Source organism: Microtus pennsylvanicus, chromosome 12, assembly GCF_037038515.1.
Source record: "Microtus pennsylvanicus isolate mMicPen1 chromosome 12, mMicPen1.hap1, whole genome shotgun sequence".
Taxonomy (NCBI): Eukaryota; Metazoa; Chordata; class Mammalia; order Rodentia; family Cricetidae; genus Microtus; species Microtus pennsylvanicus.
In genome coordinates, this window is record NC_134590.1 from 59585909 (window position 1) to 59609788 (window position 23880).

The 23880-nt window shown below is 47.1% G+C and overlaps 1 protein-coding gene across 1 annotated transcript in view; it reads left to right on the plus strand.

Moving 5' to 3' along the window:
• The window catches only part of Stk32b (serine/threonine kinase 32B), a 231787-nt gene that overhangs the window by 176624 nt on the left and 31283 nt on the right, over nt 1-23880 (plus strand). The window contains exons 5-6 of the mRNA XM_075943713.1: nt 5405-5442; nt 16418-16507. Coding sequence (XP_075799828.1) covers nt 5405-5442; nt 16418-16507 — 128 coding nt within the window. The remainder of the gene's footprint in view (nt 1-5404; nt 5443-16417; nt 16508-23880) is intronic.

Genomic DNA, 23880 nt, shown 5'->3' on the forward strand with positions numbered 1-23880 from the left:
TTCCACTAACTTGGAGATTTTCAACCAGCCTGATTTATATTCCAGAATGCAGGCCCAGCTCTTCTGAGTCCTCTATTTAGAGGTTCAGAATTACCAGTTGTGTATACCCTGGGGTCCTCTCCCAAGCTCTCAGGGTGCTTGGCAAAATTGTGTCACTTTATCTTAAAACTGGAGTCCCTACATTCAAGCTACTTACTTACTGGAGGCTTCTGTCTTCTCCTGAGGGGGGGGGTCCCTGTATGACCCGGCCATGTGGCCTTGCTCAGACATGGTAGCTCTTGTCTTCCAAGACAGTACAGGCCATCCCTGTATCTTCCTCAGCAGATTCTGAGGTAAGGTAACACGCTTGGGAGGAGAAAGTTCCATACATTCTGCACATGGCATAAGTAAAGCAAATCAAGGCCACTCATCACCTTGGCTATGTTCCTCGAGATGGAAGGCCATTGAAGGATAACACCTTCCACTCAGATAACACCTCCTCCTCTGGGACTCTGGCTGCCTCTTCCTTGTGTGTAAGAGGAGAATATGCTTCTTGCTGGTCACACGCCAGTCTGTGTCACCTAGCTCCCACCAGGACCCCACCAGTCTCCACCAGACTCTGGTTTATCTCTTTAAAGCACTTGTCTCAGCTTGCCATTGGTCATTTGTCATATACATCCTCCTTGGGTCCCTCCTAAGATGCAAGTCCATCAGTCAGACCTGTTTTACTCTGTGTGCCGTTGAGGACCAGAGAGGGAGGAGACTCCCCAGACTCTTGAGACTCTATGTTGTGCTAAGACCTGAAACAAAAAGAATGCTCTATGCACCAGGTATTCAACCCATTCAGCAAAGGACAGTGAGGTACAGGGGTAACCCAACTGGTGGGAGAATGACTGGTCTCTGAACCTAGGCAGTCTGAGTTCTCAGCTCCTGCCCCTAGTCACATCAGAGCCCCATTTTCATGGTTCAATATACTGCAAGCAAAACCTTTCTAATGCGACTACAGAGTGTGGACAGGTAATGGGCTCCTCCAAGGTTGGACCAGACTCAGTGGGCTTCCCACCTGCCCGTGGAGCCTTATCCCATCAGCTCATCATCCACTCTGCCAGGGAAGACAGCAAATAATCACAGCATTGGTGGCTTAAAAACCTGGAATCCCCTCTCTCCCAAGGCTGAAACTCAAAGCCAAGTGCATTCAGGGTCATGCTTCACCCCAAAGACACTGGAGAGAAGCTTTCCCTGGTTCCTCAGCTTGTAACTTCCTCTCTTGGATCTTCATCCACCTCTGCAGACTGCCTTGCTCCTTGTCTATGCGCCCACATCTCCATCCACTCTAGAAAGACCAAACTCACTGGGTCCGGGACAGGTCCTGATCCTAGGGTAATTTCATCTTTAGTCTTCTCTGAGTATGTCTGCCGAGGCCGCATAACCAAACTGGCTCATGCTCTGGATTTTTGGGTGGATATGAACTTGGTGACACTGTTCATGCCTGCATGCCAGATTATCCCAAGCATGTGCTAATGCTATGTTTGGACCCTGGCCCTACAGGTGAGTTGAGGGTTCATGCTCCTTGGACCACAGTTACCTTCACCCTGATTCCCAAACCCAGTAAAGGTCACCCCAATCCTTATGACATCCTCAGCTTCAGGCCTTAATGTGTGCTGCTCTCTCTTCTCTTCTCTTCTCTTCTCTTCTCTTCTCTTCTCTTCTCTTCTCTTCTCTTCTCTTCTCTTCTCTTCTCTTCCCTTCCCTTCCCTTCCCTTCCCTTCCCTTCCCTTCCCTTCCCTTCCCTTCCCTTCCCTTCCCTTCCCTTCTCTTCTCTTCTCTTCTCTTTTCTTTTCAAGGTGCATCCCTAGCTGGCCTTGAATTCATGATCCTCCTGCCTCATCCTCTGCATCATTTGTGTACTAGTGTACATATCATCACAGTCAACATGATTCTTTCCTTACAACTTTTCTTGTTATTTTATAATTTTATTCTTTGAAAATTCCATTCATGTGTCCAGTGTCTCTTGATCATATCTACATCCCCCTCTCTCTTGACTCTCCCCCAACACATCTCCACCCTAACATCATCCCCTTTTCTCCCTTTTTTGTTATAAAATGTAAATTATATTTAAAATTTTCTAATTTATTAACTCATACAATATGCCCTGACCACAGCTTTCCCTCTCCCCATCCTCCCAATATCCACCCTTACCTCCCTTCTCCCCCAGATCCACTGCTTCTCCATTTCCCTTCAGAAAAGATCAGGCTTCCCAGTGATATCAACTGAACATGGCATAACATGATGCAGTTGTTAATTCCTGCTATGTTGTTGTTGTTATCATTGTTGTTGTTGTTGTTGGTGGTGGTGGTGTGTGTGTGCACGCTTCTCTTCTTTTGGTTTTGCTGTGTGAGATTATTGATTTCTTATATTTTCATGAGTGTAGACAACCTTATTGGGTTTGAGTTTTCCTTCTTGTACCTTTTTATAGGCCTGTATTTGTGGATAGATACTGTTTAAATTTGACTTTATCATGAAGTATCTTGTTTCCTCCATTCATAGTGATTCAAAGTTTTGCTGAATATAGAGGTCTGGGCTGGTGTCAGTCTCTTAGAGTTTGAAGGACATCTATCCAGGTCCTTCTGGCTCTTAAAGTCTCCAATGAGAAGTTGGTTGTAATTTAATAGGTCTGTCTCTATCTGTTAATTTGCCTTTTACCTTGCAGCTTTCTTCCTTTATTCTGTATGTTTGGAGTTTTGATTGCTATATGGCAGGGGACTTTCCTTTCTGGTCTAATCTATTTAGTGTTCTGTAAGCTGGTATAGCCTCTAGTTGGGCAGGGGTCTCCACAGGGAATGGAGAAAGAGATACCATGACAAGGAGAGGAGAAGCAACTGGTGGTAGGGTGGGTGAGCACTGAAAGAGGGAAGATAGTTCATGGGCAGGCAGCCTACCTGAAGTTCTCTGGCAGTCAGCACAGCCTTAGGTCAAAAGAGGTGCTTCTGCTGGAGTTGTAAACTGGGATACAGTGACAAGGAGGGGAGATGGGATCAGGGGTCATCTGGGTGGGCACTGAGAGAGTCAGGGAGGAACATGGGCAGCTACCTGGAGTATGGCCAGCAAGGCCTCTGGTGGAGTTGGGAGTTTCGGCTAGAATTGTGGCCGGAATTATTCACCTCCTCCTCCTCCTCGTCCTCCTCCTCCTCCTCCTCGTCCTCCTCCTCCTCCTCCTCGTCCTCCTCCTCCTCCTCCTCGTCCTCCTCCTCCTCCTCCTCGTCCTCCTCCTCCTCCTCCTCCTCCTCCTCTTCCTCTTCCTCTTCCTCTTCCTCTTCCTCTTCCTCTTCCTCTTCCTCTTCCTCTTCTTCTTCTTCTTCTTCTTCTTCTTCTTCTTCTTCTTCTTCTTCTGTTTCTTCTTCTGCTGCTGCTGCTGCTCCTCCTCCTCCTCTTCCTCCTCCTCCTCCTTCTTCTTCTTCAACACATGGAATCCAATTAGAGCTACCCACATGAGCGTGACTGTGAGGCCATCCACTGGGCATGGGCATCATTCCAGGGGCCACTTCCCACAAAGAAGAATGGTTCTCCCTTTCTCAGCAGCCACCAACTTCTATTCAGTCCTCTGCTTGAGGCACGACATTGGGAGCCCCCTCCCCTCCGTGTTGATGGGATACAAGCCGCCCAAGTGTAGTATGTCTGAAGACACAGAAGGGAAAGTAGTGGATTTTTCTCTGACACCTCCATAGATACTTGTGTCACCTTCCTGATGCATTTATTTCCCCCTTGAGAGATCTTGCTGGGAGCCACTCTGGGTGGGGACCTAGTGTTTGCTGACCTAATTTTCAGACACTGACACTGGAACCTCTAGCTCCTGTTTTAATTTCGTCATCCAGTTCATCCTTCCCTTAGGGCCCCCTTATCTTCTCCACACACAGTCTCTTTGGCCTCGTGAATGTCCCGTGAACCTGGTGGCAGGGCCTGTTTACCTAGTGCTCATCAAAATTCGCGGTTTGAATAGTCCTAATGAGAATCAGAATGGAAAGAGAGATGCTGTGCAGCTCCCTCCTCCCCTGGAAGAGACTGTCCAATGTTGCCAGTCACCCTGCGGATCTCTGCAGGTAGAGCTAATATTTGATCACCTTGGGGCCAGTTACTCTTCATTTCCAAGAAAGCTATCATTGGTTGTCTCACCAAGGCTGTGACAATTAACTCCATAAATGTGTGGGGTATGTGTCTCTGAAATCTATGGTTTTGCTGCTACAGCAAGTTGGGGGGCTGAAGCTTATTGTCACAGGCCTGCCCTTCCATCCCCAGGACACTCAAGTTTCATGTGCCCAGGAATAACTGGTACTGTGCTGGGTTCCCAGATGCACAGATCAGAGAACAATTCCCTGTTCTTACAAAGTGCTTCTTGGTTTAGAGAGGCCCTTTGCTAACATGACAGCATTAAATATCAAAGAGAACTTTCTAGAAACCTACTCCTTACTAGATTGTACTCTGTGTGGTTCATTTTCCTGAGAAGTTCAGCAGACCCATCCCATGAGGGCCAGATGGTGAATTCTTCAGTCCTACTTAGATATTAACATCGGTGTGTGTACACGCATAAGTGTGCATGTATGTGTGTGTGCACATGTGTGTGCATGTGTGTATTTGCGCGTGTGCACGTGTGTGTGTGTGTGTGTGTGTGTGTGTGTATGTGTATGTGCGCATGCACGTGCACACCCATGTGCAGGAAGGAGGCAAGGTTGTTGTCAAGTACCTCTCTTGATCACTCTACTTTTTTTTTAGTTCGGGATCTCTCCCTCAATCTGGTGCTCATAGATTCCGTTAGACTGGCCAGTGAGCTCCAAGATCTACCTGTGCCTACCACTCCCTAGTGCTGGGGTTGCAGACACCAGCAGGGCACCTGGATTTTATGTGAGTGCTAGGGTTTCTACCTCAGGTCTTCGTGCTTGCACAGCAGGCCCCTCACAGACTGAGCCATCTGCCCAGTCTCTTTTGGTTGTTTTTATGGTGTTTTATCTGGCGTCTCTTCTTGTGCCCACAAAGAGACACAGTAGGATCTCTAGGCAAGAAGGCTGAAGGATAGCAGGGTGGAGAAGTACCTCTGCCTGCTGACACGTGGTGCACATTTAATCTACCATCTTTATTATGACAAGAAGAATGATTTCAACACACAGGGTGACAGCTTGTTCTGAACACTGCAACCAGCATTGAAAGGCCCAGCTTTAAGAATGTACCAGAACAAAATAGTCAGGCAATCTGCTCAGGAGTCCAGAAAGAAACTCTGATTCCTCAAGGATCTGGTTGTCATACTTACTTTAGCCCTCTGAGGGGAGGTAAGGAGAGAGACAGAACCCTAGAGTCCCCTCTATCCTGTGACCTGAACTTGTGATGACCCCCAGGCCGGCTGGGAGCTCACCCTCTGCCTGTGTTTCTCTTACAGAGACATCAAACCAGACAACATCTTGCTGGATGAGCATGGTGAGTCAAGGTCCCCTCCCCCATTCCCTAGGGTCCCAATGCTGCCTGGGGCATGGGAACAGAACGACGGGTGGGGGAGTGAACCTTGGGTGCTGGAGGAACCACTTGCTCTGTTCCAGTCCTGACAAAGGTAAGTTGAGTTGAACTATTAGCAGGCGTCTCCTCTGAAGTCATTGCTGTGTATAAGCCTGCTTGAGATGTCAGGGTACAGGGTACAGGTACTATGAGATCATAGTAACATCCTAAACTTGTGCAGACGTGCAGAGGGTCTGAGGGCAGTGAGGTGCTGGGGGCAGTGCCCATCCTTCCCTGCCCCCTTTCTCTGTTCAGGCACACCGAAAGTCAGGTCATAGAAGTAGGTGAAACGAAGCTGAGAAGAGGTGTGCTTGCCTCGACCGGGTCCCCCGGAAGCAGGGTCTTCCGGAAAGAGAGGCTCACGTGGTAGCTGCTGAGCCATGACCACTAATGCCATGCTGTTGGAGAGGACCTCTATGTTTGAACAAATGTCCTGGGGCAGAATCCGGGTAGGACCACCCACCAGCTCACTGGAGCTCTTAGGGCTTTCATTCATGAGAAATGCTTTAGAAACTAGCAGGGAAATCTGAGACTGTTGATTGATCCATAGCTCTGTTGTGATCCCTATGGCCATGCTCGGTCCTCCCAAAGCTGCTGCACAGAGCCAGGAGATGAGTAGGAGGGCCGAGGGGAGTTACTAAGTGAAGGTGGGGTGCTGATAGCAGTGGTTGAGGGAGCAGTAGGAAGCATCCTGAAGAACAGCTGAGAAGAAGAGGCTTTATCGTCCAGTCCCACTTGAAGGGTTGGGTCTCTCAGGGCCTCGTTCCCCCATTCAGCGGCTTGAGGTTCATCCTGAGGAGCATGAGAGTCACTGAAGAATAAATACCAAGTGGAGTTGGAGAGACCAAAGCTACTGCATGGCAAATGGAGCAGTGGGGGCAGATTAGCCCTATGGGACCCCAGCATAAGCAGCAAGGGGGACCTGTCCATCAGAGCCTGACATGCTGACTTGATGTGGCTGCCGTACTATGCACAGGGATCTGGAAGCTTCCATCACAGACTTCCGAGATGGCCAGCAGATGCAGGCACTGTCTTCTCCCTGGGTCCTAACTCATCACTCTGTGTATAACTGTGTCCTATTCTCACGATGACACCAGACAGACTGCTTTAGGACCCAACTCACTGGCTTTGCTCTGAGCATTTCAAACATCAAATCTCCAAATCTACTTTGTCTTCAACTACAGAGGCTTGTGATTTAACATATGAACTTAAAGAGTACCACTCAGTTCATCACATCGGACAAAAATGGGGATGGGAGCCCTGTATGCCTGCAGGTCTACCTTAAGTCGCTGGCTCCATCATTCTTAGAGGCTGCAGGTGCTTGAACTGAAGGCTCTATTTAGCTCCCAGGATTCAGAGGAAATTGCCTAGGGTCTCTTGGTTTTCACAATTAACTCAGTGGCAACCTAAGATCTTTCCAGCCAAAGTAGGGGTATGATACCCAACATTCCCAGAATACTGCGTGGATCTAGAAGATGCCAAGAGGTAATTTGGAGGTGGCTTTGATTGACAATTTTACCACTTCTACCCAAATCTCTGGGTTTAGTTTTCAAGTCTGCATCTGCATATAAAAATCACACAAGGGACCGAGGAGATGGCTCAGGAGATAAAGCTCTTGCCAGGCGAAAACAAGAGCTCCATCCCCAGGACCCACATAAAAATGCTAGGAGAGGTGGTGCACACTTGCTGTGCACAGAGCTGGTGCTGTGAGCTGGAGACAGGTGGACCCCTGGGGCTTGCTGGCCAGCCAGCCTAGGCTAATAGACAGCTAGATACCAGTGTCTTTGTATCAAAAACACAAGGTGGATGGTGCCTGAACAGCAACCCTTGAGGCTTTCTTCTGGTGTCTACACTCATACAGATACATAGGCATGCACACCTGTGTATATATATGTTCACCTGCACATGCACAAACACATACACCCATAGGCACACATGCTCGTGCACACACATAAACACACACACACACACACACACACACACACACACACACAGGTTCATGTCCCCACAGTTGACTAGGGATTTCCTGGGACCTCACAGCAAATGAAAGTACCTGGGTCCTGAAGCCTTGGAAACCCAAAATGATGTTCCTCTCAATTCACAGGACAGGTCACCCCTTTTTGAAAAGCACATTAGGAAGCAGCTTGTGAAACAGGGAACCCTGTGTTGCTATTCGTCTCATTAGGTGCCACCTTGGAGACATGGGAGCTGCATTTCAATGAGATTTTTAAAAAATCAGTAGATACACACATGAATATTTTATTGATGATGCTCAGATCTTCTCATTCCCCACATTCCAAAGCTCCCAGGCAGCTTCCCTGCTCAAGATGGAGCTGAGGTTTGGAGTCTGAACCAGCAGCCAAGAACAACCATGAGGGTTGGGGAACAGAGCTAAAGGAAGACAGGCATCTGGCAAGAAAAGGTGATTGTGGGCTTGCTTAGTGACCAAGAACTCCTACCAGTGGGGACTTGGCAGATGCGGCACAAAGAGGAAGGGTTGTGTCCGTGTTCCGTTGTGCAATCAAGTTGAGCATCACTCTACCACATCTCTTTAAAAGTCTAACTAAGGAACAGTCAGCCGGCTCCCAGGTCTGGGTCTTGGGGGTAGAAGTGCAGCAGGCTGGGTAGGGCTAGCATGGCTGTGAATACAAAGTCTAGGAGGGTTGCAGGCCACTATATAATAAAAGTGGCCGGTTGTTCCCAGGACTAAGGCTCTCTGTCACTTGACCCACAGTAATACCCTTGGTTGGCTGGCTACCTGGGTGACTCAGCTTTGCATCTTTGCCTCAAACTCTGGAGGGCTCATTCCCCATGGCCTTCTCAAGGCTATTTTAGAAGCAAGGAGAAGGAGAGTTGAGCTCAGACCCGCTCAGGTCACACTGACACTGTCTCAGTGCAAGTTATTTCTTTAACTAGCTTGGGTTTTACACACGCCCTGTACACAGAGGCAGCCTGCCGCGGATAGGTTCTCTTAAAAGTCCTGCATTACTTCACACACAACTGTGTGATGGGAAGAAGCCAAACCCCACAGAATAGAAAGCCCTAGCAGGCAAAGGCATGCCGCAGGAACAATCTTCTTTCACCGGGAGCCGAATGAAGCTTTGATAAGCCCGTACGTGGATTTTGAAGGGCTTTCTTACTTTCCTGCGGTAAATCGTTGTGATCTCCATACGAATAAGCGGCCAGAACACATGAAATCTGTGCAGTGCCCAAGATAGCAGATCTGTGTAGAAGATCAACAGCCATCCTCCTGCTCCACAGCCCATGCAGAGAGCCTAAAAGCACACCTATTTTTAGCAGCGAGCACTGGGGAGCAGGGGCATCCAGAGCCACAGGCAAGGCTGCTGCCTCTGGTTCTTATCTCTTCAGACTTCCAGTCACTCCATCTAAAAAGCAACACTGAGCTCTGTCTTGGGCAGGGGGTGGATCCTGAGAGCCAGCTGGCATGAGGGAGATATTTAGGATTGGCATGCTCCGAATTCCAACTAAATGTCTGTGGAAGGTGGCCATGGTACCATCCTTTTCATTCTAGTAAATGGCCTGTTCCTCCACTCTCTGTCTCTGCACCTCTTCCAGGGGTTCTTTGCAGGCTCAGCACCCACTGACATGGAATCCAGAGGCAGACCTAGAAGGATCCATGTTTTCAACCCATGGCCAAGAACACTTGTCAATCTCTAGGAATGCTGTTCCAACTCTGCAAGCCCAACAAAGACAGGAAGCAGGATGCGCTTGCTGGGCCTGGCACAAAGTTACTCAGCATGATTTATTTTCCAGGCAGGCCCCGGGAATGGAAATGAACAAGGCAGGATTTCTGTTCTCAAAGAGAGGAACAAGGTGACATCCAGAGTGGTGGACAGGAAGATGGAATGAGAAAAGAGGGGAGCACGGGTACCCCTAAGAGAGTCCTAGTCCAGGCTTGGCTGGAGTGAATAGTGTTCTAACTTCAAGTCATGTGATCAGGTTCTGGTTATAGTATTTTAGATGGTGGTTTTTGAAGGTGATTGGGTTTAGATGCAGGAAAGACCTGTGGTGGTTTGATAGCAGGCTTATAGGTTTGAATGCTTAGTCATCAAGGAGTGGCACTATCTGAGAAAGATTAGGAGGTGTGGGCTCACTGGAGACAGTGTGTCACTGGAGGTAAACTTTGAGGTTTCAAAAGTCCATGCCAGGCCCAGTTCATCTCTCTCTGCCTGTGGATCAGGATGTCGCTCTCAACCACTTCTCCAAGACCATGCCTGACTTCCTGCCACCGTGATGACAAACTGTAAGCCAGTCCCCAGTTAAGTGCTTTCTCTTATGAGAGTTTCCATGGCCATGGTGTCTCTTCACAGCAACTAATAGGACTGTGTTTATATAAGGGAATGCAGGGACTAGAATTATCTCTGTGTGTCCTCAAAGCAAGCAAGGAGCTATCTTTAAATCAAGAAAGGGACTATGTTTAGCCTGCTGCTGAACTATAACATAATCCCTTAGACTAAATAGTTTACAAATCATAGAGGGTTACCACAGCTCTGAAGGGTGGAAACCTCAAGATTGGAGACCAACAGAGGTAGTATTTAGTGACGGCTGCTCTGTACCCTGTTGCTGTGTGCCCTCCACTGGCAGAAGGAAGATGTGAAAAGGGGGTGACTAGTGTAACAACCCTCTTATAATGGCATTCAGCCCACTCACAGGGGCTACCTTGTCCTAATCACCCCTAAAGGCCCCACTTCAAACACACAAGGGATTTGTGTTTTGGAGGTGCTGTGGTTTGAACCCAGAATGTCCTCTGCAGGTTCCTGTGTTTGAGCTCTTGGTTCCCAGTGAGTTGTGCCCTTTGGGAAGGTTGTGGAACCTTCAGGAAGTGGAGAGTTATGAGAGGAAGTGTGCCACTGGGGCGGGCCTTGAGGTTTCACGCCTGGCCCCACTTTCTGTTCCATTTGTGCTTCTGACTGTGGATGCACTATGAAGAGCCCCAGTCTTCTGCTCCTTCCACCATGCCTTCCCCATTGTGATGGGTCATAGCCTTCTTAACTGTGAGCCAAACTCAAATCTACAAACAGAGACTGCTCGCTCATTTCTGGCCTCCCAGACCCAAATAATGATACAGAAACTATATTAATTACAACACTGCTTGACCTATTAGCTCAGGATTCTTGTTAACTAACTCTTACATCTTGAATTAACCCATTTCTATTAATCTATGTATCACCATGAGGCTGTGACTTACTAGAAAGTTTCAGGGTGTCTCTCTCCTTCAGAACCTACATGGCATCTCTCTGACTCTGCCTACACACTCTCTCTATCTCTGTTTGGATTTCCCAGGTGGCTTTACTTTGCTAAGCCGTTGGCCAAAAGACCTTTATTCATTGACCAATAAAAGTGACACATCCCACATCACAAATCTTCCTCTCTAAGTTGCTTCTTGCTAGGCATTTGGTCATAGCAACAAGAAAAATAACTAAGACACAGGGGCACACACATCTAAACCATATAAGTGGCCCTTACCCCAAACCCAATTATGTTGGCACTTGACCTCAGACTTCCAGAAATACAAGGATTGCACACATGTTACCTAACTCACCCAGTTCCTGGTGTTATGCCACAGTAGGAGAAATGGACCAAGTCATGGAGAAAGCACCCCCAGATTAGTGAGCTTTCCTTTGGACTCAAGTCTATCAGTAGCAGAACTCATGGGCCAGGTTTGGAAGAAGAAAAGGAAGTACTCCAGGCAGAGGAGGCTATAGAAGTAAGTCCTCCAGGCAGAGGAAGGAGCAGCAGGAAGTCCTCCAGACAGAGGAGGGAGCAGCAGAAAGTCCTTCATGCAGAGGAAGAGCAACTCATTCCACATGGTGTCAAAAGCTGGGAGGCAAGATGGCTCTCTGTACTTTTAGAGAAAGGAGCAAAGTATGTCAGAATATAGGATGTGCAAATAAGGCTGGGAGGATTGTTCATTGGCTAACAATACCCTCATTGGAGTCATGCTAACAGGTCCTCCAATGCCCTGGTCTCCTTTAAGTTCTAGGTATTTTCACTTATGGAAACGAGTTGTCCGATGCTCAGTTACTCTGTGCACATAGTCCATACAGTTCATCCTAGGAAAATTTGCTCAACACTAATTTTCACACCTAAGCTCAACCACCAGAGGATGCACAACGGGAAGTCACGACTCATTGATTAGCACACTGGGACAGCAGCAGTGAAAGTCTGCTCTTGTGTTGCCCACTGCGCACAAGCTACGGGGCATCTGCTTCCAGGCTGTCCAGAGTCCTCCCACCACACTGGAGAAGTAAATCAGGCTCAGCTGACTGGGCTCTGAGTTGGCAGTGGGAGGGTAACATAGCATGCAACTCCATTTCACTTATACATGCATCTGCTTTGCTGTGGGACCCCAAGAGATCTCATCAGTAAAGGTGCTTGCACGCAAGCCTGGTGACCTGGGTTTGGGCCATGTAAAGGTCAAAGGAAAGAACCAACTCCACATAGTTGACCTCTACAAGTGCATTGTGGTATACACGCCCACAATACAGCATACATATATAGTGATAATAATTATAAATATTTTAAACTAAAGCATAAGGGATATTAATGCCCTCGTCCAGGAGACTTGGAGGCGAGCTGAGGTTGGCTCAGCTGGTGTGTAACCCTGTGTAGCCTACACTGAAAAGAGATTGCATTTTTCCAACTGTTTCCCACTTTCCTCGCATTTGTTCTTGTCCTCACCATCCACACATGGCAGGGGCCCAAAGTGACATTCCAAATCCAGCCAGGTTCAACACAGCCTACCCCTGCCCTGTCTTTCCTGAGACGTTTCCATCTCATTAACATCAACAAAACATTTAAAGAAAATGAGCTGACGGGTGTGATCCCAAACCCAACACATGTGTTATGGTGGGCTGTAGATACAGCTAGGGAGACAGAGGCAAGAGGAAACAGCTACAGGTTGGAAGGAGGGCTGCACCCAAGTCGTTCTAGAACAAGTTTAGTGGCTCCAGAGGTTTCTCCCAGGCAGGGAGCTGTGTGCTGACTGTGGCCCGGGGAGGTCCTTCTGGAAGTTCCCTGGTACAAAGTTGTGTCATAAGAAGGTTGTGTTTGAGGTTGTGTTTATCCTTGGCCTTTGCTGGAAAGATGTCCTAGTAGGAGGGCCCTAAACAACAATCTTGTTTTGGCAGAATTATTACCAAAGCTCTTGCAAATATGCCCGAGGACAGGCTCAACTCTACTTTTTCTGGGTTTGGCAGAGGCAAGTCTGTTTTGATCCTGACTATTTTAACACTCCTTTCCACCCTCCTGCCTCCTTGCTGGCCCCTCATGATTCCTTCTGCTAACAACACCCTTACTTCAGAGATTTAACTGTCTGTCCCCTTCTCCTTCAGGCTATGCCACACAATCAGTTTCATTTTTTAACTACCCGTATTACTTACTCTTCTTGTTGTTATCACAAAATACCTGGCAAAAGCAACTTAAGAAAAGATGAATTTATTTTGCCCCACAGTGTGAGGTATACAGTCCATCATGGCAGGGAGGTCAAGGTGGCAGGGATGTGAGGCAGCTGGGCACACGGTGCCTACAGCCAAGAGAGAAAGAGGGAGAGAGAGAGAGAGAGAGAGAGAGAGAGAGAGAGAGAGAGAGAGAGAGAGAGAGAGAGACTCCTGAATGAGTCCAGATCCCACCAGGTTGCCCATCAGTCTCAGCCATCACAATGAGTTTTAAGGAGAGATGTTCCCATAAACTCACAGCCTTGCATGCCTGTCCCTCAGGGATGCTGCTGTTTCGAGAGTACATGAATGCTTTAGGAAATATGGGCTCTCTGGAAGAAGTAAGATCATTGGGGGTGAGTTTTGAGGGTTTGCAGTCCTCCTTCCTGCTCTCTTTCTCTCTGTGTTTCCTGTGTACAGTGGGGGTATGACCAACCAGTTCCCTTCTCCTGCAGGCAGCCATGCCTTCCTCAGTGGACTTTGGTCTGTAAACCAAATGCACTGGTCCTAATCACAGGAGAAGAGGAGCCACTAATACATCACCCCAACCCAAGCTTAAGGGTATCTCAGCCCCACAGAAAAAGGAATCTGGGCTTATGCAAAGCAAGGGAGCTATCCGAGCCAGAGTCAGTGGCTGCATCAACTGGGGTTGCAGCCCTCACTTGTGACACAGAGCCAGACATCCACGGTCCCAAAGCAGGAAAGGCCGCAAGGTTTGTTTTGTTTTGTTTGGAGTTGTCTTTTTTTATCCCACATAGCTGATGCACAGCGGTGTGAAGGATTTGGACCTGGCTGTGGGCCCATCTGTCTGCCTTCCCCGTGTTCAGTTTGACCATCCTGCTGGCACTGGCTGGCAGCTTCTGCAGTCTTAGGGAGCTGACTCCCTATGTGACACAGGAAAAAGAAACCAGAGAATATCATCAATGGTAACTCCTGAAAAGGAAATACTTTATTCCAGAACCTTCCAGAAAACCCTTCCCTAAATCTCTGTTAGCTCCAAATGGATTATAGACTCAGTTCCTGCAGATCGGGGTAGGGGTATTGAATGATTGGCTCCAGCCACAGCCACTTGCCTTTCTCCTAGAGGATACAGAGATATTATGCCCAGACTTGGGTTTTCAACCTCCAAAGCTATGTATGGGTTTGTAAGTTACCTAGCCTCAGATATGTGGTTCCAGCAACACAGAGGATAAGGGATTGTGGGCATCCTAAGTAGGCTTGCATGTTCTGACTTGTGGAAAGACCTGTGAAACATGAATAAGTCAAAAGCTACTTTCAGGATGACTCATGGCAATCACTTCATTGGTATAAGAACACACTGAAGTCCTGAGTTACATGGATATGTGTTTATATAAGCAAAGGGAGAAAGAGTGGAGAAGCTAGCCAATTCAGTGTGGCATTTGGATCACAGAAATAGGAAAGTGTGTAAAGGGCAATCAAGGGCTGTGGAGATGCATGGTGTGGTTGTCGTAAGAGGTTGCTTGTTTGTTTCCCAGCTGCCCAGACTCCCAAAATAACCACATAGAAACTGTATTAAACTCTAGCTTCTTATTGGCTAACTCTTACATATTAATTTAACCCATTTCTATTAACCTGTGTTTCACCACGAGGTCTTGGCCTACCAGCAAGGTTTCAGCATGTCTATCTCCAGCGCCTCTCCATGGCTTCTCTTAGACTCCACCCTCTTTCTCCCAGCATTTGGTTTAGTTTTCCCCACCTACCACTCTCTATTCTGCTCCGTGCAGGCCCAAGACAGTTTCTTTATTAGCCAATGGTATTTACAGCATACAGAGGGGAGTCCCACATCAGGTGGTAAGGTGAATTTGAATCCCCAAAAACTACATGAAACATTTGTAGCCCCAAAATACATCTGTCATCCCAGTGCCAGGCAGGCAGAGACAGAGGGGTGGTGGGAGCTTGCTGGTTAGCCAGTCTAACCAGTCTAGTTAGGGTCAAGAGACTGTCTCTATGAATAAAACGAGACAAATACAAGAAGACTCCCAATGTTGAGCCCTGGTTTTTAGATACACATGCACACTCATGTGTGCCACCTTACACATGTGTACAAACATATACAACACACACATGCCACACATACACACAAAGGAAACTCACAAACGTCCTGCGTTCTTTGACTTATTGTTCTAATGAGCTGGCATTACTGTCAGAATATAAATACTCAAGTTTTTAAAGAGCAGAAGAAATGGAAGAAAGATAACTAAAAGTCTCATTCAAAGGCTCCAGAACCTTCTCTGTGGCTGTAGGTATGCCAGGCACGGAGCTACTCAGGTGGGGGAACACAGCAAAGGAAGATGCCTCCCTCACAATGCTCAGGAAGGTGAACTTGCCTGCCTGTCAGTGATAGGGATGAGGAGACAGGAGGGCACTGTTTCCTGATCTTGGCTGGGAGACATGATGTCACCGAAGAATAAGCACAGGTCATCCCAGCTAGGATCAACCTGGTGAAGTCAGCCTCATCCTTGAGAATCCATTAAGTCCTATCTCTCACTGGGAAGTTGGAGTGCTTGTGCTAACAGCCCACAGCTCTGCTGCTGGCAGCTGTGTGGTGTGAGTACCCCATTGGGGCCTGGGGCCACCATAGCTTTTTCTGCCCACTGTGGTTGACCACATTGGGCATGCCTCTCACATCCACATCCCCTGGGACTCCTTGCACCTGCTCCAGCAGCTGACCTTCATGTGCCTACCAAGCCAGCTCTGCTTGTGCCCTTCCCTGTGTGCAAATGCAAAAAGAGCCATTCACAAGGCGTGGTGACAGAGAAATGTAACTATGCTCAGATTTTCCCTCGGAGCTAGTTTCTTCACATGCCAAATGCCCCAGAGAATAGGTGCTTACCCCGGAGGACTCTCTGCCTTTCCCCTTCCTTTCCCGTTCCCTTGACATACATCCCACATCCCTGCTTCCTCCCCATTTCTCTTAATCTCTTTCTTCTCTCATTTCTTAAACATTTATATCATAGCTTTAGTCTTTTCAAATCCCACCAGCTACCATAACATCATGTTGGCTTAAGGGCTATCTATCCCTTCCACCTCTGGTCCATCAGGTTCACTGCTCAAAGCCCAGAGACCACAGTAAACCACAACCACACCCTCCCCACCACAGTCCTTCCCAGATGTCCTGAGTGACAGCCAGGCTGACCCTCCATCTCCAGATCAGTATGTCTTAACACTCTATCCCTCCATGCATGTGTCAGCCAGCCCCGCACCACAAGCCTACCCACACATGACATGCGCAGTGATGAACCCTCACTCTAAACCTGAATGCAGAATAGACACTGTGAGAAGCAGATACTACCTAAGGATGGGCATGCGTCCTGGTGTCTGCTTCCTGTGCCTACTATGTAAAGCACAGACTGCAGCCTCTGGTCACACGTGGGAGAGCACAGACATTCCTAGCCCTGGCTAACTTTGTTTTCTCTCTGCAGGGCACGTGCACATCACGGACTTCAACATCGCCACAGTCGTGAAAGGAGCGGAGAAGGCTTCCTCCATGGCCGGCACCAAACCCTACATGGGTGAGCGTCTTACACCTGCACATGGGCTTGGGCCTCGGTTTCCCTCTTCTGCCTCCTCAGTGGCCACTCGTTCACTTCCTGCTTCCTACTCAGGGCTCCACTTGCCCCAGAAGCATTCCTGCTCTCTGCACCAAGCAGGCATTTCCATACAGCCTCCCCTGCTCAGCAACCTCTCCTTCCGTGGTTTTCAGAAAAACCTCTTCTGCAACAGGAACAAAACTTTGCCGTCCTTTCCCAGTAGAATCCAGTAGCATTGCTGGAATGTCACTGGGCCTCGGTGTTGGTCGTTCTGCATCTGTATTCCTGGGCACATGTGTGTCTGTCTTTGCTTGATCTCCAGTTTTTTTTTCTTGGAGATCCTTGTGGAAGTGTTGTGTACTATTTCAGGTTGCTGTGTGAAGGACACCCGTAGGATCTTCTCTGCTGATCTTCAGAATTTGCCGATTTCTTTTTGGTGTCTCTTCATGCCTCGCTTAAAAATTTTTATTTTCAACATTTGGGTGTGCTCATGCTATTGCCAGAGCCTGGGTGTGGAGGTCAGAGAACAACTTCCCAGTCTGTTGTTTCCTTCCACCCTGTCAGTTCTTGCACTTGGATCATAGGGTTTGGTATCAAGTCTCTTTACCTGCTGAGCCGTCTCGCCACCCAGTCCTGCCCTTCTATGAGAGCTGTTGGTTTTGTCTGCTTTAAGGCCCTGCCTGTGGTTTGTTTTGTGTGCCTTCTGGTGCGGGTTTTATTTCTGAAATGCTTCTCTCTTCATTTCTACTCTCCCCTGGCTTCCTTTGCCTGGTTCTGGGGTATTTTATTGTCATTTGTGTTATTCTTTGATGACTTGTGCAGGGGCATGCAGCACTCGGTGGCAGAGCACCTGCTTGTGCTTGAGATTCTGGGTTAGAGCCACAGAACAAAGAGAAGGAAAATGGGAAGAAAGGATGGAGGGGAGGTAAGGAAGGAGGGTGGGAGAGAGGGAAGCAGCAGGCAGAGCTAAGACATTGTGCTTGTTGTGAGTACCCTGTGCTGACCTCCACCCCATCTCTACTTAGACTTTGTCCTCCCTCTGCCCACAGCTCTCTGTCCTGTTCCATTGTGTTTCTCCCTTTCACTCCTAAGGGGTGAATATGAACTGTACCCCACAGGTTGCTGTGTTCAGACACGTGGTCCCCAGCTGGTAGCCCTGTTTCGAGAGACTTTGGAAGTCTGGAGAGTGGGGGCATAGTTGGCGGAGTGGGTCACCTCAGGATCAGACATTGACAGTCATTGCCCAGCTGGCTTCTGGTTTCTGATCCACAGAGATGCCAGCAAGCTGCCTCACCCTCCTTCTGCCATAGATACAGCAGCTCTTGCCACCAGGATGCAGCCATGCCTTCCTCAAGATGACTGAGCTAAACCAACCCTGCCTGTCTTGTCACAGGGAGAAAGGTCATTAATAGTTCACCTAAGTTCACCCACCTCCTTGGCCTCTTCTATACTGAGGCTGGCAAACTTCTGTCACCTCCTCTGCTGTTCTCAGCCAGGCATTGGGCATTGGGGCATACACACCGCCTGTCTGGCTCCCTCACTCCCTGCTTTCGGGTTTCTCTCTGATTCTCTATAGAAATCACCACATGGTGTTCTTATCGTAAGTGCAGTGTTGTTCCCATGTGACCTGGGGGAATGTGGGGACAACTTAGCTGTGAAGTAAATATTCTCAGGGTTTCTGGTGACACTATTGGCTGTCAGGGTTAGTGTACACATGTGTAGACCCTCAGAATGTAGGCCAAGTCTGGCCGCTCCTGCCGAGAACGTCAGTAGTCAGAAGACGGAAGCTGGAGCCTCACCTCTTCAAAGCTGTCCTGGACTATAGGATAAAATCTATGCAGTTTTCTTCCCATAATCCAACAATTGAGTTGTTAATTATTAATATTAAATTTAAGGGTTGTCAATAAATAGACAGCAAAAATAGACCACTTCCTCAAAAGTCCATGTTGCCTCCAGTCCCGGATTCCCTTATGTGAAGCAGCTGGGTCCTGGCTCTTCTCCTCAGGAAGGAAGAACTGTGGGGAACCTGCTGACCGCCTCTCATCGGCACCCCCTTTCAGCCACTATGCTTGTGGTCCTACCGTGTGCATCATTATTGCACTTCATCCTCTGAGTATTCACTGGCAGTTTCTACGACCTTTTCTCTTTTTACATACAAGGAGTCTGAGGTCCAGAGAGGTCCTTTAGCCTGCCTGAGGTCACACAGTACTTACGTAGAGAGAGAGCTAGGATTGGAAGCCTTTGGATATGAACCCCATGCTCCTGTCTCTCTACCAAGCTGCTTTGGAACACTGAATCCTACCAAAATGCTGTTCTTTCTCAGACAGGAGTCAGTGTATTATCACCGCTGTATGTAAGATTCGGGGATTCTGGTGTCCTAATTAGAGAAGCCTTGGGCCTGAATTAATGAGCAAACGCACTGAAGGGAAGTTCATGGGCTTCAGCGGGTGATCTCTCAATGGCTGCCTTTCAGGGGCTATGGGGCTCACAGTGGCATCCATAGATTTCGGGCTTGTGGGGGAGGGGTCTTATTAAACCCCACCCCTACATTTCAAGGCTTATTGCTTCCACTCATCTGAACTGTTGGCTTCCAGGGCCTGGTAACAAGTTCCCAGACGCTCCAAGCACGGCTCCAGAGCAGGCTGATGAGGAAGGTCCCAGAAGGCTATACACAAACATTTCTCTAGAAGAGATAAATGCCCAGAACTAAATTTTCATTCCCTCAAAGAGAAGATGGGGTTCTCTCCCTCGGTCGGAAGAAGCCTCTGTATGATGTATCAGAGTAGAAGTCAGAAATGCCCCAGCTGAGACAGAATGAAAAGGTGACACTCTCTCAGGAGTGTGAAGCGGGTGTGAAGTTCTGAGGGTGACACAGGGTGACAAATGATGCACTGGTCCTTAGTGCTCAGGCCTGGGGGAGCAGAGATGTGCCGGTGTTGTGACATGGAGATCACGGTCAGAGACACAGGGAGAAGCAACAGCTCCTGGGGAGTGGAGAAGGTAGCCTCTGCATGGGCAGTTTCAGATGGGTTCTGCAGAAGGTGACACAGGGGGCATGTTCTCATTGGATAAAGATGGGGAAAGGAACCGAGGCTGAGGAAGCAGCCGGTGTCAAAGCACAGAGGAGTAAATCAGCACTGCAAGCTGGGAGAGCCTGAGAATCGGAGAGGGGGCAGATCAAAGCCACAGGTGACCTGGAAGGAGCATCAGGGGCTAGGGATGATGGAGATAGGCTCACTGAAAGTCTGGCTCCCCCGTAGGTAAACTGAGTAAGGGGTGACTCCCTGTATCTAACAAAATGTACATCAAATGCCTCTTGAGATAAGCTTAGGGAAATGCTAACTGGCAAACCGCCAGCCAGTCTTAGCTTCCTGCTCTGGAAAACTGTGGTAGGTGATGGGTGCAGTATGCCTCAGCGAGTGTCTGGGACAGGTTTCTATTACTGTGACAAAGCCTCATAGCCAATGCAACTTATAAAAATAAAGTATTTCGTTTGAGACTCACGGTTGAAGAGGATTAGATTCCATGACCATCATGGCAGTGAGGATGCCAGCAGGCAGGCAGGCAGTAGTTGAAAGCTCACACCTTGATCCACAAGCACAAGGCAGAGAGAGAACTAACTGCAAACGGTATGGACTTTTGAAACCTCAAAGCCTATCCAGTGACATACCTCCCTCCAACAAGGTCACACCTCCTAACCCTTTCCAGTTCTACCAAGTGGGAACCAAGCATCCAAATACATGAACCAAATTGTGTGTGTGTGTGTGTGTGTGTGTAGGTGGGGGGGAGTGATTCTCATTCAAACCAGCACAGTGGGTATTGGTGGGGATCTCATGGCACAACTGTGGAAAGTACACAATGTTGTACCTGAAAGGTGGCCAGCAACAGTGTCTAGAAGCTGTCATTGCTGTTAGCAGTGTTATTACCTACATGGTTTCCTGGGCTAAGGGCTATGGCCAGGACCTGCTAAGTGCTTGAGGCCAGAGCTGAGCTCACATTTTCCTGCTTTTGGAGCTCACAGTTGAGTGGCAGAAGCAGGCCCTACAGACATCTCAACCTATCACTGGTGAGAATACTGGGAGACATAAGGCTACCACACATTTGGTCCTTGTCTCCTGCTGATTCCTGGCCCTAAGAAGGTGGTGGTGAAAAAATCTGGGTATTGTGGAAGGTCACTGCAGCCATGCGCACACTCTCTCAGGAGAAATGACTAATTTTAAGGAGAGTGCAGGTGGCTACTCTGTGTGCCAGAGAAGGTTGCGGATACTAGGTAGCACATGGGGTATTGTCCCCCATCTTTATAGTAACTGCATTTAAACTCTTTGTATATATGTATATGTGTATATTTTAGAAAGCTTCTACTGTAGTAGGTTTCCATGTGGCTTGTTTTTTATTATGTGTAGAGTGAGTGTGTATGTGTGCACACGTGCTTGTGTATAGTGTGTACTATGTGTGTGTACAGGTACCCGAAGAAGGCATGAGATCCCTGAAATGGCAGGTGGTTGTGAGCTTCCAGGTGTAGATGCTTCAGTCCTTTGAGCAGCAGCAAGTACTCTGAGCAGCTGAGTCAATTCTCTAGCCTCCTTAAGAACCAGATTCTTAATCAGCACTTAGTCATTAACAGTTAAAGAAAGACAATTGATTCTTGTGTTTAGGTTGTATCGTGTGACTGTGATACACTCACCTCTCAAGTTTTGGCAGTTCTTCTACAGTGAATTCTTTGGGATTTCTGCTTATGCACTCATGTTTGAAGATAGGGCTTTTCTCCCACATGGCCACTGAGTGTGCTTTTAAGAATGTGTGTGCTCACAGCGCCTGTCAGATGGTAAGCTTCGCCTTGACCCTGACCTTAGCCAGATGCTGTCTCCTGTTCCTCCGCCCACTGTGATGCCCACCCAAGGATTCATATTTCTCTTTCTCAGCATAAAGAATTACCATCTATTCCAAGTGGGTTTTTCATTCATAAATGCATATTTAATTGTGCCAAAGAGATTTTCTAGATCTTTTGAGATAATCTGGTTTCTCTTCTATATTCTACTGAAGGTCATTGGTGGATTTTGCAACATGAACATCTCCACCTTCCCAGAAGCAGTCTTGTTGGTAATGATGTGTTAGCCTCCTTATGCAGGGCTGGAATCCATGTGCTAATATTTTGTTTACAATATTTGCATCTCATTTATGAAGAGTCTTTATCTGTCTTTTTATTTCCTTATGACAACTCCATGTGGTTTGAATAGCAGAGTATTCCTGGCAGCATAAGTTAGAGAGAAATCATTTTCTTTCTCTCTTGCTTTTTGGGACAGGGGGTACGGAAGGAAAAGTGTGTGGAATTGTTACTCATTTGTGAATTTGATAAAATTGAAAATATATGATTGAACCCAGTATTATTTCCTATGAAGAAAACTTTGCAACTATAAATATGATTTCTAAAAATTAGCAAATATTCTATGATAACAATAGTTTATATTTTTCAGAGAATTCATGTATTATGTCTAACTTCAGATTCTTGGGCATCCACACATGAGAAACATCCCCTCACCTGTTTAGTGGTGTGGGTTCTGCAGAGACAGCTCTTCTTTCATTCTAAAATTGGTATTTTGTACTTTCTCTCTGTTTTGTGGGGGGGGGTTGCTATTCTGATTATAGGCTAATAAAATCATTGATTTTTTAAGTGCCAGTTTTTATCTTTATTGTCTTTTCTATTATTTTCCTATTTTCTGTCACATTAATTTTCCTCTTATCTTTATTACCTTGATAACAACAAGTTGCCTTGTTGATTTTAGTCCAGTTGCAGACTGTGGGGGTTCAAATAACTGACTTGAGACTCATCTTCCTTGCAACATGAGAATTACATATGGGAAACAAACTCTAGTTCTATCCAAGGCCCCATAATTTTTGACGTATCATGGTACATTCTTTTATGAACATTTCCAACAAAATTTAGGAATTTTACATATGATCTTTATGTTGATGTCCAGCTTCAGTCTCTAATGATCAAACACTCGAGTTTTGGCAGTTCTTCTACAGTGAATTCTTTGGGATTTCTGCTTATGCACTCATGTTTGAAATAGGGATTTTCTCCCACATGGCCACTGAGTGTGCTTTCAAGAATAGCATGACCAGGGGTATGACTCAATTGAAGGCCATTGTCTACCCTTTTCTTCTCTCATCCCTTTTGATTTCTATCCCTTTGTAGCCTCACTCTTACCTTGGTGTTTACACTTTAAATAGCAAGTGTAGAGAGTACCTTTACAACACTAAATAGAGATTGTTTTGAAATTTGGCATATGAATCTCATAAAAGGGGACTGGAGAGACGGCTCAGTGGTTAGGATTGCATACTGCCCTTCCTGAAGAGCTGAGTCAGTCCCAGCACCCACAGTAGACAAACCACAACCACCTGTAACTCCAATTCCAAGGAATCTGATGCCCTCTTCTGGCCTTTGGAGGCACTGCCCTCGGGTGCACATACCCACACAGAGACACACATACATAATTCATAAATAAAAATAAACCCCTTTAAAGAAATCTCACAAGAACATATTAGCAAATCCTCCCACCCATCCTGTTTCACTTGCTCTAAACATTGCCATTCGTCGGTATTGTCTTTGCTTCTGATTGTCAATGGCATTGTACAGTCATCAAAATGAAGAGTAAATTTTTTATCTGCCTTCCGTGTTCTCTGTTGCCAGTATTTATTATTTCTTTGTGTAGTTTTCTATCTGATATCATGTACTTTGAAGAAATTCTTATGATCAATCTTAATGAAAATCTACAGGCAATAAATTCTTCCTTCAAGAAGTATTTATTGCAAAATTATTATACTTTGAAGAGATAGCTTAAAAGGATATCCCGAGTACCCAGTGCCAGATTAACAGCTTTTCTTCTCTTGAAGAATTAACTGTAGTACCCCATCTCTGCTGACAGCCATAATTTGCCTCCTATCTTCCTTGCTATGAAAGTATTATGTCTGTCTTTCTTGAGCTGCATCTGAGACTTTGCTCCAATCATTGGCCATTGGTCATCCCTGTAATATACTGGAAGTGTGAGTTTTGTTTACATTGTGTCTTTTATTCCGATGTTCTCTGGGTTTCTTGAATACCTGATTTGATGACTTATCATTTTGGGAAAACTCTTTTTTTATCCATTTATTTTATCTATGCATGTGTGTGTCATATGAAGCAATGGTTCCTCTCCTAACCTCCATATGACCCCATGGTCCCTTCTCTGTCCTGGTGCTCTTCTTTTTTTTTTTTTTTCGAGACAGGGTTTCTCCATAGCTTTTGGTTCCTGTCCTGGATCTAGCTCTTGTAGACCAGGCTGATCTCGAACTCACAGAGATCCACCTGCCTCTGC